This window comes from Rhamphochromis longiceps, linkage group LG7 (genome assembly GCF_057381845.1).
Source record: "Rhamphochromis longiceps isolate RC_006_pf linkage group LG7, R_longiceps_female_GT1.1, whole genome shotgun sequence".
NCBI lineage: Eukaryota > Metazoa > Chordata > Actinopteri > Cichliformes > Cichlidae > Rhamphochromis > Rhamphochromis longiceps.
Window position 1 is genome coordinate 67217090 of NC_140563.1, and position 16319 is coordinate 67233408.

The 16319-nt window shown below is 40.5% G+C and overlaps 1 protein-coding gene across 1 annotated transcript in view; it reads right to left on the reverse strand.

Moving 5' to 3' along the window:
* LOC146666798 (voltage-dependent calcium channel subunit alpha-2/delta-4-like) overlaps positions 1-16319 on the reverse strand; it is an 83820-nt gene that overhangs the window by 13384 nt on the left and 54117 nt on the right. The window contains exons 28-31 of the mRNA XM_085414917.1: positions 9882-9943; positions 6119-6133; positions 5951-5995; positions 5782-5844 (exon numbers count right to left, since the gene is read on the reverse strand). Of these exons, the coding sequence (XP_085271043.1) occupies positions 5782-5844; positions 5951-5995; positions 6119-6133; positions 9882-9943 (185 nt within the window). The remainder of the gene's footprint in view (positions 1-5781; positions 5845-5950; positions 5996-6118; positions 6134-9881; positions 9944-16319) is intronic.

Below are 16319 nucleotides of genomic sequence, written 5' to 3' on the forward strand. Positions count from 1 at the left end.
CGACAGTTATGTTTTCTTGTGGGATTAGTAGAGATGCTGATTGCATTAGCACTCTGGGTTGTACCATTAATGACGCCATGATGCCGCCAAGTCGTGTGGCTTGTGGAAAAACAACAAACAACTTTTAAAACGTATTTTAGGACTAACTCAGAAGTCTTGATGCAGTTTAAAAAATATCAGATTTGAAAAGCAATTCCATACATAAGTTAAGAATCCCCACTGATTTAGACAGAGATATTAAAATGACTGCCCATAGGCCTGTCGAGTGGCAAAACTTCCTTTTAAAACTAAACTGTCAACATTAAAAAATAAATCCTTTGTGTTTAATTACAGTGTTGTCCTTAAAACACAACTGGAGCTGAAATATCTGCAGCACAATCACTCAAGGCAAAGATTGCAGTCATTCTCATTTGAGAAACATGAAGTACAATTTCCAACCCTCCCTTTTCCTCTGATGTTTTTCATCAGTACTGTAAATATGTGTGATTGTCTTACTGTTCCTCTTCTGAAAGTTTGTGATGATGCAAGTGCGCACTCATGGTGCAACCATAAAGGGCTGATCCAAGAGTTTTTCCCACTTACTTTAACACTGGCCTTGATGGAAGTGGAGGTTTGAGTTTTAATGACGTAGGACAGAAAACACAGTGAGCATGCTTCAGGGAAGTAAGTAAGTTTTCCTTGTTTGCAAGAAAATTCTACTTGCAGGGCTTTTCTCTGAGAAGAGATGAGATGGACTTAAACCCACACGTAAACACAAGTGTGATCACAAGCTGTACTGGAGGCAAGTTAAAAAGCTGAAATACTTTAAGCGAAGCAGCAGATGTGGGATTGGAACATGGCCGCTCTGTACCAGAGTGTGTATATGTTGAGTTTGTGCATGTATGGAAGTTTGGTAGGTTCAGGATTAATCCTCAGTAATGTGGCTCTTAACAGGCTGGGTTAATCCAGAGTTAACGAGCAGCTGTCAGATGGACAGCAAACTCGCAGTCCTCACATTTCTTTACTGGATGACATCACCTTATGGTAACACGCACTATATTGCCAAAAGTATTGACTCACTCCAAATAATTAAATTCAGGTGTTCCAATATCTTCCATGGCCACAGGTTTTTAAAATCAAGTACCTAGGCAGACTTCTTTTACAAACATTCATGAAAGAACTGGTTGCTGTCATTGAATTCCAGGGTGGTACCGTGATAAGATGGAGTTCAGCTGGGAAATTTCCTTGATGCTAAATATTTCACAGTCAACTTCTAGTGGTATTATAACAAAGTGGTGCTGAAGTGTATAGTGCTCAGCGGTCGCCAACTTTCTGCAGAGCCAGTCACTACAACCCTCCAAACTTCATGAGATTAGTTTAAGAATAGAGCTTTATGGAATACCTTTCCATGGCTGAGCAGCTGCATCCAAGCCATACACCACCAAGTGCAATGCAAAGTGTTGGATGCAGTGATGTAAAACAGTGTTCTCTGGAGTGAAGAGTCATGCTTCTCCATTTGGCAATCCGATGGACTAGTCTGGGTTTGGTGGTTGCTAGGAGAACGAAACTCATCTGACTGCACTGTGCCAAGTGTACATTTTCATGGAGAGGAGATTATGATGTGGGGTTGTTTTTCAGGAGTGAGGCTCAGCTCCTTGTTCTTTCTAAACAAGTTTTAAAACTTCACTTTCACATAGCAATAAAGTACTGTGCAAAAGTCTTGCCCCTCATTTCTTTATATTTTGCTTCCAAGGAGCCAGACTTCTTGGTACATTTTTGAAACGGTCTTAAGCAATAATTCTGCGAGGAGGAAGCAGGAGTACCTAGAGAGAACCAACACAGACATGTGGAGAACATGCAAACTCCAAACAGAAAGGCTTCAGCCAGGTGATGGATTTGCACCCAGGACCTTCTGTGAGGTAACAGGGCTACCAACCATGCTGCCCAAACTGGTCACCATTTCAGGGAGCAATAAACCTAATTCCTAGTTCCCATTTTCCCAGCAAAATATAAAGAAATGAGGAGTGGCTTAACAGTAACGCCCACTCACATCTTGGGTCATTTGACCTCAGGAAATGGCCCAGTGGGCTCACCTGAAACCTTGGCTGATTGTGACCCACACCCGTTTTCACACCTTGGCTCGTGTGATTAGGTAGAGGATCAATAGGGGGTACATGACCCCCTTGGAGGACAATCCTATGGGGCTTAAAATCCGAGACTTGCCACCATTTACTCTTAGACCTGAAGCTTCTCGGATGAAACGTCTTCAAGAAAATTAAAAGAGTCCAGACACTTTTCTTTCCAAGCTCCTTAGACTACGATGACCTGGATGACTGAGAACCTTCGCAGACATACAGTATGTTTCACACAATACTGTATAACCAAAATACAACCAGAGTGAAATCCCCAGTTGCAAAGAGACACAACACAAACAAGTCATGTCAATATGATTGCATTTATAATTAAGACAGCAATTATTTGTTGCCAATCTATCTGAGACTGATTGCAGTCAGTTCGAGCTGGACTGTGATTGTCTGAACAAAGGTTATTGCCCTCAACCTGTGAAATTGCTGATTGATTAAAAGTGATCACCCAGAGGTTGAGGCTGCTGCACATTCAACTTCTGGGCATTGCAACTACTTGCAATCAGTTTATAACAACAACAAAAATTCATTGCAATCAACGAGCAACCACCTGATCTTCCAAGCTGTAATGAAGTTGCACCAACATGAGGTCTGCAAATTACCACATCACATCATTATGTAACAGTTCTAATGTTTTGGTTCTGTTATATAAATAAATATTAATGGAAAAAATACTGCTACAGATTTTAAAACTGAAACACAACAAAAAACTATATAAAAAATATAATAAATGTCTGCTGTCTGGCTCTGCCATCAATCTGTGGAGTAATTTTGAAAAAGCTAAAAAAGGCAGCTGTGCTGATGCAGTAACACTGCAGAGGTTCATGAGACTTTCAGCTGTGTGGTTGCAGACTAATCTACTCTTTTTGCATTTCTTAATTTGCTGCATTCTTTGTGTGAATTAGCAGAGCGACAGTTATGTTTTCTTGTGGGATTAGTAGAGATGCTGATTGCATTAGCACTCTGGGTTGTACCATTAATGACGCCATGATGCCGCCAAGTCGTGTGGCTTGTGGAAAAACAACAAACAACTTTTAAAACGTATTTTAGGACTAACTCAGAAGTCTTGATGCAGTTTAAAAAATATCAGATTTGAAAAGCAATTCCATACATAAGTTAAGAATCCCCACTGATTTAGACAGAGATATTAAAATGACTGCCCATAGGCCTGTCGAGTGGCAAAACTTCCTTTTAAAACTAAACTGTCAACATTAAAAAATAAATCCTTTGTGTTTAATTACAGTGTTGTCCTTAAAACACAACTGGAGCTGAAATATCTGCAGCACAATCACTCAAGGCAAAGATTGCAGTCATTCTCATTTGAGAAACATGAAGTACAATTTCCAACCCTCCCTTTTCCTCTGATGTTTTTCATCAGTACTGTAAATATGTGTGATTGTCTTACTGTTCCTCTTCTGAAAGTTTGTGATGATGCAAGTGCGCACTCATGGTGCAACCATAAAGGGCTGATCCAAGAGTTTTTCCCACTTACTTTAACACTGGCCTTGATGGAAGTGGAGGTTTGAGTTTTAATGACGTAGGACAGAAAACACAGTGAGCATGCTTCAGGGAAGTAAGTAAGTTTTCCTTGTTTGCAAGAAAATTCTACTTGCAGGGCTTTTCTCTGAGAAGAGATGAGATGGACTTAAACCCACACGTAAACACAAGTGTGATCTCAGCCTGGCGAAGTCAGATCTATCCTGCTTCACAGGTCAGACGAAGGAGGCAGGCGCAGCAGCTGTGATGTTTACTGTTAATGCATCACACACGCACACAGATTAAGACCCAAACTGTCCTCAAATCCTGTGAGGCATCCAGATGTTGATTATGAGCACATTAAATGGTCCAGAGAGCTGCGTCAGGCTGAGAAATCACCTCCTGACTCTGACTGCAGGTCTGACAGACGGACAACACATCCACGACAATGATCGCATTTTAAAAATTTAAAAATCAAAAATAAACACAACTTCTTGACTCCAAGCAGGTTAAACAGAGGATTCAAAACCCAGTTTTTCTTGGTCAGTTCAATTCAATTTTATTTATATAACTCCAAATCTATAATAATGGTCACCTCAAGGTGCTTTGTAATGTAAAATAAAGACACTACAAAAATAGAGAGAAACTTCAACAATCAAACGACTCAATATTAGCAAGCACTTGGTGACAGTGGGAAGGAAAAACTCCCATTTAACAGCAAGAAACCCCTTGAAGAGCCAGAGCCTTGTTTTTTTTCACATTTTCCCTTCATACACAACATCAGGATTTAAAGTCAACATTAGAAAAACAAGATAGGAAACAAGGTTTAGAACAAACAAACAAACAAACAAACAAACAAACAAAAATCTGTTTCAAAAAATGTCCTTGGGGATTATTTCAAATACTCTTATACCAAACACACTACATATTTACAGCCTCTATAAATTCGGTGTAAAGATACTTTTTGACTTTTTTCACATACTCATCTTCCTCCCCAAACCTCCAAGCTGTCTGCTGGAGTTTCCTTCCTGTTAAAAAGGAGTTTTTCCTTCCCACTGTTGCCAAGCACTTGCTCACAGGGGGGGCATTATTGGGGTTTTCTCTGTATTACTGTAGGGTCTTTACCTAAAAGTATAAAGTGCCTTGGAGCAAATGTTGTGATTTGGTGGTATTTTACCTCCTAGGACCTTGTGTCCACATATGTGGACATCACATTTTTCTCAAAGACAAAAAACAAATCTTGTAATTCTTTGTTTTTACATTTTTTAGGTCCCAATCAGCCCAAATAGCAAAGAAAAATTAAAAATGCATGCCATGAGAGAGCTTGGGTCTTAGGAGGTTAAAAAACAAACAAACCAACACTATACTGTACTGAATATCGTACACAACTCAAGCTTCTCGGGCAATGCAGCATTTAGCTGTCCCCAGCGTCCTGTCTTTCACCCTCCCTTTAACTGTCTGTTAACCCGGATGATTTGTCTAATGCTACGTGTTGAGAAGCAGGTAGGCACTATTACTGAGAGAGAGAGTACTCGTGCTCCAAACGTCATTGTGAAAGCACACAGTCTATAGGAGAGAGTGACAGTGCATCCTCAGATGTTTGTCAACGCATCCCTGCTATTATAAAGTCACTGCTCGAAATCATCGCAGGCCAAAATGACTCTGCAGTGCAGATCTAAAACTGTAGGCAAGGGCACAGATACAGTTGCTGGGTGTATTTAAATTTTAAGCACACAAAATTCTGACTTCAAAATACCCACCAACAATTTTTATATATCCAAACAATGTGTAACAGTCATTTCGAAAACAGGGAACTGATGCGGTCATTTGATATTTTCCATCTTTTTCTGCTGAAGTAAACTGAAGTGTGGATGTGACTTTGTGAAAGGACGTAAAGTTTGGTTGACAGAGCAATCAGAGAAAAGTTCGCGCCATGAAATTCCTCACAAGAAGGTTTATTTTATTTGGATCATAGTTTCTGCTGCTGACGTTTTAGTCTGTGTATTTCTTTGGTGGACTTTGAGCATCACAAAGCAGACTGATGGCTCCTGAACAAAATGATCCAGATGGATAAATAGTCCAAAGGGCCAGAGGAAGAATACAGAGATTTGATTCAGAGGTGAAGTGTCCCTTTAAAACGAACTGCCCCACAAGCATAGTGGTAAAGAGTGGTGGATCTTACCTCTCTCCTCTCTTTGGACAGCATGACAAAGCCGTTGTTGTCGACCAGGTAACAGCTCAGATCCTGAACAGGAAGAAGCAGAAAGAAACGGGTCTCTTTAGGATCTTCTAACACAGAGGATGATTTTTAGTGATGAGCAACAAACAAGAAACAACTGCTGTGCACTTACAGCACTGTCACAGCTGAGAGGACACACACCTTCAATGTCTGAACACTGGAGGAAGGGAAGGAAAAGGAAAGTGTGGAGATTTTAGAGAATTTAGTCTGAATGCTTCTTTTTATGGAAAGTAATAAACCAGTAAAAACAACATAATTAATATAATTAATGTTTACTTACATCTGTGTCGTTGGGCTGCAAGATGAAACAGACAGTGAAAAGAGTGATGCATAAATTAAAATGTAATTATTATAAGAAATTAGAGATAATAAGCAACATTTATGTTGGCATCCTGCAGAAAACTAAAGCTCGGCTGTGAATCCGTTTCTGTGATAAACACAGAAAATTTATACGATGCAGGTGAGGACGGATGACAGCAGCTTTCACCCTCACGCTGCTGCAGTTTTTAAATTCAGATTTTTGAATCGAGCTTCCTTAAATGATCCCTTTAATCTGCTTAAACTGTCACAAAGAGCATCTACTTGCATAAGATGTGGTTTTATTTTGGGTCACACACCATCATTTGGTTTAAGAGCACCAACAGCTTCAGTTTCCACTCGCCAGGATCAGTTTTCTGCTATAAAAATGCAAGAAGGCATACTTTTACATCCTGTTTTGAAGACGAGAACCTCTAATCCCCAAACTTTAAACTCCACCGAGGCTGAGAGGTTTTTACTGAAAGGGAATGACACGTTACGAAGCTCAGAAACTGTAAATCAGCTGCAAGAGAATGTAAATGTGTTGAGTCGGTCGGATGAGTTAGTGTCGGCACTGAAGCTATCCTGTAAATACATTAATCCAGCCCGTCACAGCTGTCAGCTCCCATTAATAACATTATCTACACCATCAACCTCCACGGGACATCTGCAGCTCTGCTTCTGCTTCACTTAACTGCAGGGGGGGACGTTTGCAAGGTCAAAGACCTGCGGAGAGAGTGTAATACTAGCCGGCCTTCTGGGGACAACTTTTTCAACAGGATCAAAAGTTTGTAGCCAATTTTCAGCTTATTACACAGCAGGAAGGAAACCTGCAGAGCTCAGTTTGCTTCTATTAGATCTTCACCATCAGGGGGAAAAAAATAAAGTCTGTTTCCTAAATTATAAGGGGCTCTTCTTGTGCTCTGCAGTCGTTCCAGTCCATGACAAAAATACCTCTGCTTGGAGTCACTAGGTAGAAATACAGCAGCAATCTTTCCTTCTCTTTATCAGATGGGAAAAAGGTTTTGTAATTAGCACCTTCTTACATCTATTACAGAGACGATCAAGATCAAAACCATTAACTATTAGATAATGTGTGGCTGGGATTTGGTCTTGTTATCTCCTGTAGCTCCTGTTCCTCTGATTGGAGACACCATGCCAGGTGCTGACAGGTCAATTTTTTGTGGGGATTATCTCAAAGCTACAGGATAAATACAGTCAGAAACCAGATGAATAATCAAGTTGAAGAGAAAGCCACTTTTATTTACTTCGGTCACAATCCTGAACTAATCACACCTCGATATTTTACATGAAAAGGCTGCAGCACCTTCAGAGTGCGGTTGGCAAGAAGCAGACTTGGTGTTGGAGCGAGCGCTTTACAGCCCATTTCCACAATGCTGGTTGCTTTGAAACATTTAATGTTCAGTCCTTTTCACAGCTCAGGGAGAGGTTGGAGGGCCAGACTGGAGTTGGGCCTACATCTCTTGTTTGGTTCAACCATCTGAGGGATTATCTGCACCACAGTTCATTACAACCAAAGCTCATTGTTATAATTTACTTAAGGGTCTTTCTTGAAAAGAAATCAACACTCTGTTTTGTGTTGGGATAAACAGACGTCATTTACGATGGTGGTCTGCTGTAGTACCAACATCACCCACTTTCTGATATTTCTGTGCAAAAGCTTAATAAGTCCAAGAAGAGACATATGGAGAAGGAAATGAGCAAAAATGGGACCTCTTTAGACTAAATGACCCAACAGGACTAACTAAAGAGCACAATCCATTTCTGATGTATTATTAAGAATGAAATCCACTAGCTTCTGATCTTATTGACTTTATTCTATATGCACATTTTGGTTTAATCCTAATGAAAGGTCGGAGAGAATTATCGCCTACACTTAAGGATTTTTGCTCTCTAATGAACAAAAAGGAAAATTGAAAAAATGACCTCTGAATCTGGAGGATTATAACTGAACAGTCACAAGCAAGACTCTCTTCTGTGTCCTTGGAAACTTGGTGACATTTGGTGCTGCTTGTTAACTACCTGGAAGACTCTGGTCCAACTGCAGACGAAGCTGCATCTCCACCACGAAGATGTTTATGATCCCACAGGGGGCGGAGATATAAAACTTGGATGGCTTGATAGCTTATTTACATTTTAGCACCTCTGGCTTTAAATATTCTCAAAAGTCTGCACTGTTTCAGATGAAACCTGCAACAGCAGACAGTTTGTACAAGGTCACAGCCAGAATACAGTTCAGCAGGGAATTAGGATGCTAAAAACAAGCCTCTGTTTGTCCTCTGATACTGTATATTCAGTCAGATCTTAGTTTTTATATCAGAGGACATAGAAAAGTAACACAACTGTGAATCGGTTAGTCTTCAATTCTATTCTGCAATGAAGTTATCAGTGCTGTAACATCAATATCCGATCAATGCCAGACTCCCACCAGGTGCATGTTGAGGAAGTCTCTGTGTTCAGGGTCAATTTAGCATAATTTGACAGAAAACTAGTGCCGTGGTCTTTGAAATCCCAGCTGCTCCATCCATTGAAAATGATGGTGTGAATAAGAGTTCTGTAACAGGAAGTGCATGTTTCATTTCACCAAATCAGGGCAGGAAATAAGAAAGAAACAAAGAAATTAAAATACATCCGCATGTTTTATCCACTTTAGAAAAAAGGCAATTAAAGCCTTTGAGCTAATGTTAATGTCAGCTTGAGTTGAGCTGCTGAGTTGGCCCTTAGTCTTGACTGGCAGGTGTTTGTCTTTGCAGTTTGTTGCTCCAGTTCATCGTTCTCATATACACACATTTACAAATACCAGTTTCATAAGCCAACTGGTTTTTTTTTTTTAGAGATATTTAATTAATTAATAAAAAGTCAAATACAAAGCCCATTCGAAGTCAGAATGCTATGTTAAATATAAAGAGCACTTAACCCTTTATTTAGAAACTGCACAAAAGGAAAAAGTGGGTTGCAAAGACGGTTGTACATGTGCAACAAATAAAGCAGCTAACTATACCAACTACAGTATATCAGATATACCAGTTAAATGTGTGGTAGGATGTGGGCTGGCATGAGACTCAAATATATTTAGCAACTGATTTTAGTGTCTTTTTTCTTTGTCTTTTTCACTCCTCCAATACGCTCTGCTGTCCTCCATGCTCTTATTTTGAAAGTTCCATCTCTGATATTAAGAAATCCTCAGCCCCGGTGTGGCATTTGTCATCCTGCAGTCTGACAGACATCAAATCCACTATCTTGAACTGTTGCAGTTTCTATTTCTGCTCGGAAGAACCACTGCAAGGTGGATGGTCTCTCTAAGCGGACCCTGCATTTGGTTTGACATTAACTCGTAACTTAAAGTGCTTGATTTGAACAGATGCTGCTGCCTGTCACATTATTCTGACAAATTCATATGGTGACCCCTAACTGAGAGATTATGAGAGAAAATCTCTACATGTAAACAGCAAAGGTTACAAAATAAGGAATTAGAAACATTTCAAAGGTTTTGGTAGGAAGCAAATGCCTGGCTGTGATGTTCTAAGGTACACTTAAAACACAATCTCCACCAACACCTTTAACTGGTTTGTGTTTCTGTAGTCAGCTTCAGCCCGCTTTTTAAGGGAAAAGTCACTTAAACTTCCTGTCAACCTCTAGACAATAAACACAGGTCAATGAAATGACCTCAAAAATGAAAGAAATCAGACAATGTGTGTTTGTGTGAAAGTGAGTCCTGCGGTCACCTGCTTGGCGATGGCCCAGAACCGCTTTTCCAGCCAATCCAAGGACATCTGCAGCCCGACAGCTAAAAATAGAAAACACACAGAGACACGCGCAGCATTAAGACAGACGCAGGGTAAGATGGACTCTGCAGAGGCGGCGCTGAACATTTTGCTGTGTTTGTGGAGGAAAGGGAGGTGGACAGGAAATCAATTCGACCCTCGGTTCACCTCTGTCGTGTCCTGACGCCAATGAAGGGATGTAAACACTGATGAGCCTGATGGTGTGTGTGCTCCCTGCAGGCTGGGTAATGACACATCTCTGGGTAATGCTCTGTAGCAGCTTCATTACTGTGAGCATCAGACTGTAGTACACAGCAAGCATTTAGGAGCATGTTGAACGGGGAACAGTTTATATTCTGTTGAGAATCCGTGTCAAGTTAAATCTGGGCTGATGTGTCTAAAGACTTCACTAAAACCCAGTTGACCACTTGCTGAAACCTTCGCCTGAATAACATTGGTTCAATTAGTGTGTACAAACTGTAACTCAAAGCAGATTCATCTAGTGCTTTTCTAGAGTAGCTCTACATGATTCATAGTTTAGATGAATCCTTTATCTTTCAACATGTATATTAAACAAATATGTAAGACTGCTTTCTTTAATTTTTGCAGTATTGCTAAAATTAGAAGCATCCTGTCTCAGAGTGATGCTGAAAAATTATTTCATTTATTTATTACTTCTACACTGGACGACTGTAATTCATTATTATCAGGAAGTCCTAAAAACTCCCTGAAAAGTCTTCAGTTAATCCAAAATGCTGCAGCAAGAGTCCTGACAGGAAAGAGAGAGCAGATTTCTCCTGTTTTGGCTTCCTGTTAAATCCAGAATTTAAAATCCTGCGCCTCACATACAAGGTCTTAAATAATCAGGCCCCATCTTATCTTAATGACCTTGTAGTACCATATCACCCTATTAGAGCACTTCGCTCTCACTCTGCAGGCCTACTTGTTGTTCCTAGAGTATTTAAAAGTAGAATGGGAGGCAGAGCCTTCAGTTTTCAGGCCCCTCTTCGGTGGATATAATATAACATTCAAGATGATCATGCTCACACTGGATTGGCTGTGTTCAGTGAATGAAGCCTACAGAAGTGTGAGTGAGTTAAAAATGTGCCAACCTGACAGCCAATCACTGATCTTGGACACTGTAGCCATCCCTGTAAGTACATATAAGTACAGTAGTCATATAATGCACTGTAATTTAGTTTGTGTTTGTTTGCTTTTGAGCTGGTTTAAGCTGATGTTTTTTCATTTCTGTCACGCAGTAGAACCAAACCAAAGCATCTAAAGCAGGTAAAGCCTTAGATGGTGTATGTCACATGCTAAATTGTAGGTAGTCTGTGGTAATTTCTTGTTCTTTGGCATCAGTAAAACATCCCTCTAAGGCCTTCGGCTAATCTAAAAGCATGAGGCAATGAACGCATTTTGGACGACACTGCTCTGATTGTTTGTTCCCTGCAGAATTGATTTCAAATATTATTAATTAAGCCCAGAGATTTCTAACCCAAAGTTATTAATCAGATCTGCCTCCTCTCTCAGCACGAGTCTCCAGGATGACTCGTTCCTTTTTGCTTTGAGGTTAAAACTGGTACAAACTGATCTGAAAGGATTCCTTTGTCATGACTGAAGAGATGAAAGTTTCAAACCCTGCCATCACTGAAAACACTTTTAAACTCTTCTTTTGAAAAATTACGTTTTGTGAGTCATGACATTTCATATTGCTTTACCCTTCATTCTTTCAGTGCTTTAACTATAGGGTTTTTTTTAAAATACTTTTCCAGGAGTCATCATTTTTATAGTGAAAGTAAAAGCTGATAACTAAAATTAAAAAGCTGCTTTCATCTGTCTTAAACTCTTGGTCTGTGTTTTAATTACCACCATCCATTTCAAAGGTAAAAGTGCTGTGAGAGAAGAAAAAGCTTGATGGATGAGAACAATTACACAGCTAATGGACAAGGAAAGTGAGAATAAGACTTGAACAAAAACACTATCAACCTGCAAAATATTCTTCTTAGTGCTCTATAACTAACAACAAGGACACTCGAAGATGTTACCGTCACCATAAATGAGAGTCAGTAAGTGTGCACAGATCTGAATGGATTTAAGCTCACATGCTGGGTTATTGTGAAGATATTTCAAACAAAGTCTAAGGCGCCGAGAGAGGCACTGCTGAAGGCCTTTAATGAGCAGTAATGAATGAGTGTCTACAAGGTGGACAGGAGGAACACGTTATAGTTGACGGGAACAGATGGACACGAGAAACAAAGGAAATCAATCGAAACAACAACATCGAAAATGAGGAAAAGAAAACTGGATCAACTTCTGCTTTGTTGTCAGAGTGAATGATCTCGTTACCATTCGTGCCAGCACGGGGCATTTCAAAGTAGAATGGGAGGCAGACACCTCTCCTGTGGGGCCAGCTCCCAGCTTGCTTTCAGGAGACACACACCCTCTCTACTCATAAGATCAAAGTTTTCCTTTTTGATACATTTAGGGCTGGATAGGTGGTCCTGAACCCTCCCTTATTTATTCTGGATAAATGAGCCCAGTCAATACTGGATTTTGACAAAAATTGAAGCAAGACTCCAACATCCAGTCAGACCTGGCACCTCCGCCCTCCGTATATTACTTGGTAACCTCCCCGTTACAGGACCTGTGGGAGTCGTTTCACCTCACAGCAACTTAATATCTGAAACTGTTTTTGTCACTTTCATAATGAAAACTCTTCTTCACGCAGGCAGCTGGTCTGCAGCCTACAGATGAGAGATACGAGGCGGCACGTCAAGCCTCTTGTGTTCTGGTATTATTGGAAAAGCCGAGCAGCCGTAAAAGCTTTTATTTGTGGTCATTGCTTGTTATCGAGCTGCTAGTTATTGAGCCTTCCACCGACTGCAGACTCTGCTCTGATGCTGCAGTATGAAGAAAAAATAATACACTTTTGTCCGTTTGGTTGCTGCAGAGAGTTTCATCTCCATTCCTGCACTTTAGACTAAATTTTAGTCTAGTTTCTGAAGAACAGAGAATACTCAGTACTAATTGGCTGTGCAGAGGCAATGAGGCACCTCGCCGCGCTTTTAATACAGAACCGCAACTCATCATTAACGATCTCTGACACACTGACCTCCAACCTTTGACTTTGAGCCACATTTTTGCTCCTGGTTCTGCTGTGCTGCTGAGAACTGTGCAGTTTGTGATCCAGAGACTCTCTCAGTTTTGTTCGGGTTGATTAAAGATCTTTCAACTTTGAGCTTTTGATGTCTTCAAGCTGAAAGATGCTAGTCCATCAAGTGGGAAGAGATGCATTTGCCTCCCTCACAGGAACAGATTGTTTGTTCATTCATTCTCACCTCGTTCAATACAAATACCCAGCATAAAGTACTCTAAGAGCTTCCTAACAATTCAAGAAATATCTGTATAAACCTAAGTGGAAACTGTCTCTGGCAGCATTGGACCTGACAAAGTGTTTTCAGCTCATTTGGTGGTTCTGCTCAGTTTTTAGGCGTGCTATAGTGAGCACATTGATTAGCTGTCTGGACACCATTTTACCCTCATTTTTGCTCTTATTAGTTTCCAGAGTAAGAGGCATAAAAAGCCCCTTTACACTCTCTTGGCAGCCAGAAATGGAAAGACTAGAATGAAACGAGTATTTTGCAGATAAAAAGCTCATTTAGATATTCCCCACAGAGAGTGGTGGAGACTGAAAACAGAGCTCAAAGAAGTCATGTGCAGGAAGGCTGTTTGGTTTTTCATGTTACAGGTAACGTTGCCAGTGGACTTGCAAAGTATCTTAACTCCAGACTCTGCAGCTGCTGGCAAATGAATCATTGACCTCTTCAGAATAATCTGACTGACAGAAGTATCTTTGGTAGTATGTCTGTGAAGATTCTCAGTCATCCAGGTCATCGTAGTCTAAAGAGCAGTGTTGGGTAAGTTACTTTAAATTAGTAACTTAGTTACATTACTAGTTACTTCTATCAAAAGTAACTCAGTTACTTCAAGTTACTTGTTACTTTCAAAGTAACTAGTTACTAGGAAAAGTAAGTTTGGTTTTACTCAGAATTCTCTTGTTAATGTGTTGCTTCCATAACTTTGCCAGTCTTCTAGCTTGCTTACTTGCCACAAGTGCACTGTGCCACCTACCAATAGAAAGGAAAAAATAATGTGCACATTTCCACGAGAGAAATCCCACGCCTGACTGCCATGATTCTAGCCTACGTCACAGCGTCATGTGCGCCTTTTACATCCAACACAAAAACTGCAGTCGTGGTGCTTTCGATTGTACTCAGAACTCTGAAATTCTGCCTTCCGAATAGGAAGATGTAGGCAACACCAGACTGCAGATGAGCTGCATACAGGGCTGGACTGGGACAGAAAATCGGCCCGGGCATTTTGACTAGAGACCGGCCCACCATTATAGTAAAAATCATAAAGCCTTTGAATGAAAACAAACACTGTTGTGACAGTGATGTTCACTGTTCTGATGGTATATATGCATCAATCTATCAATTGTTTGTTGCAAGACTCAGATAATTATTTTTTAAAAGCTAGACATTTTAAATGAGAATAAGAAAGAAAAGTATTTCTTTGTGCCCCCCACACAGAATAACTCCACCTTTGTGTCTTTTTCATTGTAGCTGAATTACGAGACAAACTGTGTTCCTTTTCAGAATCAGAATCAGAAACTTTATTGTCATTGTCATGAGAACAACGAAATTAAGAATGGTCCCCGATCATTGCATCATCCCTAGCAATATCAAAATATAAATAAAACAATAAAATTCAATAAATAAAATAGATAGAATACTTAAAATACTAATAAGATGTAACAGTAAAACATTCACATACATTCCCACACACATGCTTCAGACCGTGCATAGATTAACACAAGAGTGGCGTGATGGACATTTTTTTGTAGTATTCAGATGTGTTATTGCAGTTGGATAACAGCTGTGTTTGAGTCTATTAGTCCTTGCTCTGATTGCCCTGTACCGTCTGCCTGAGGGCAACAGTTCGAACAGGGAGTGGCCAGGATGTGAGGTGTCTTTTATGATGTTTTGGGCCTTTTTAAAACAGTGGGCGTTGTGTAGAACTTCCAGTGTGGGGAGAGGGCAGCCAGTGATCTTTTGGGCGGTGTTAATGATCCCTTGGAGTGCTTTCCTCTGAGCCCCTGTGCAGCTAGTGTACCAGATGCATATGCAGTAAGTTAGAACACTCTCAATGGTGGCTCTGTAGAAGGACACCAGCAGTCTCTGTGTGATGTTATTCCTCCTGAGAATTCTCAGGAAGTACAGTCTCTGTTGGGCCTTTTTCAGCAGCTCGGAGGTGTTCACACTCCAGGAAAGGTTCTCCTCTATATTGACTCCCAGGAAGCGGAAGCTTGCCACCCTTTCTACACAGTCCCCATTTATGAATAGTGGTTGGATCTCTGCCTTTTTCCTTCTGAAGTCTATTATGAGTTCTTTGGTTTTTGAAGTGTTGAGGAGGAGCTCAATAAGAAACGCTAATATTTTCTCTGAGTATGAGACGATTCTGTTTTTTACGGGATGGTTGGCATCATAATAATTAACCTTATGAACAAAATAAAGTTCAACATCAATAACATCATAGCACCCACCCAGCTGTAGAAACTCCGTCATGCTAGCTAGTAGGCAGTAAGAGTTATTGTAACTGACTGTAAAAAGTCAGCGTAACGAAAATAAACTCCACCTAAACTTGGTTTATATCTGACCAAGATAGACTGCAGGTCATAACTTCTTACCTGAAGTTCAGTTCACACTCGGACCGGCAGCCGCCTCGGGTCTCTGCTCCTCCTGCCTCCCCTTTCCCTCATCCACCTGCTGCCTCCACCACTTGCTAATGTTACTGAATCTGTGGAAGCTCCGTGATAGCCACCACACGAAGTAACGAATAATGAGCCTATCTAAATCCCAGTAACGACTAACGCGTTCCCGGTTTTGGCATAATAACTAGTTACCGTGCTCGTTACCACAATAATAACGTAGTTACTGTAACGCGTTACTTAATAACGCCTTAGTCCCAACACTGCTAAAGAGCTTGGGGAAAAAAGCGTCTGGACTTCTTTAAGTTGCTTGAAGACGTTTCACCTCTCATCCGAGAAGCTTCTTCAATTCTAGGGTCAAATGGTGGAGAGTCCTAGATTTTAAGCCCTATGGGAGTGTCCCCAACAGAGATGGGCAGTCTGCCCATCTCTGTTTATACTTTTTTCAAGTAACGAGTAAAGTAAGGGATTACTATTGCAAAAACGGTAATTAGATTACCGTTACTTTCCCGTAGGAACGCTGCGTTACTGCGTTACTAAAACCGTGATTTTTTGCCAGAATGTCTCACGATAGTGACGTAAGCGAGTGCGCCGTTAGTGACAACAGCTGTGTGCAGATCAACAAT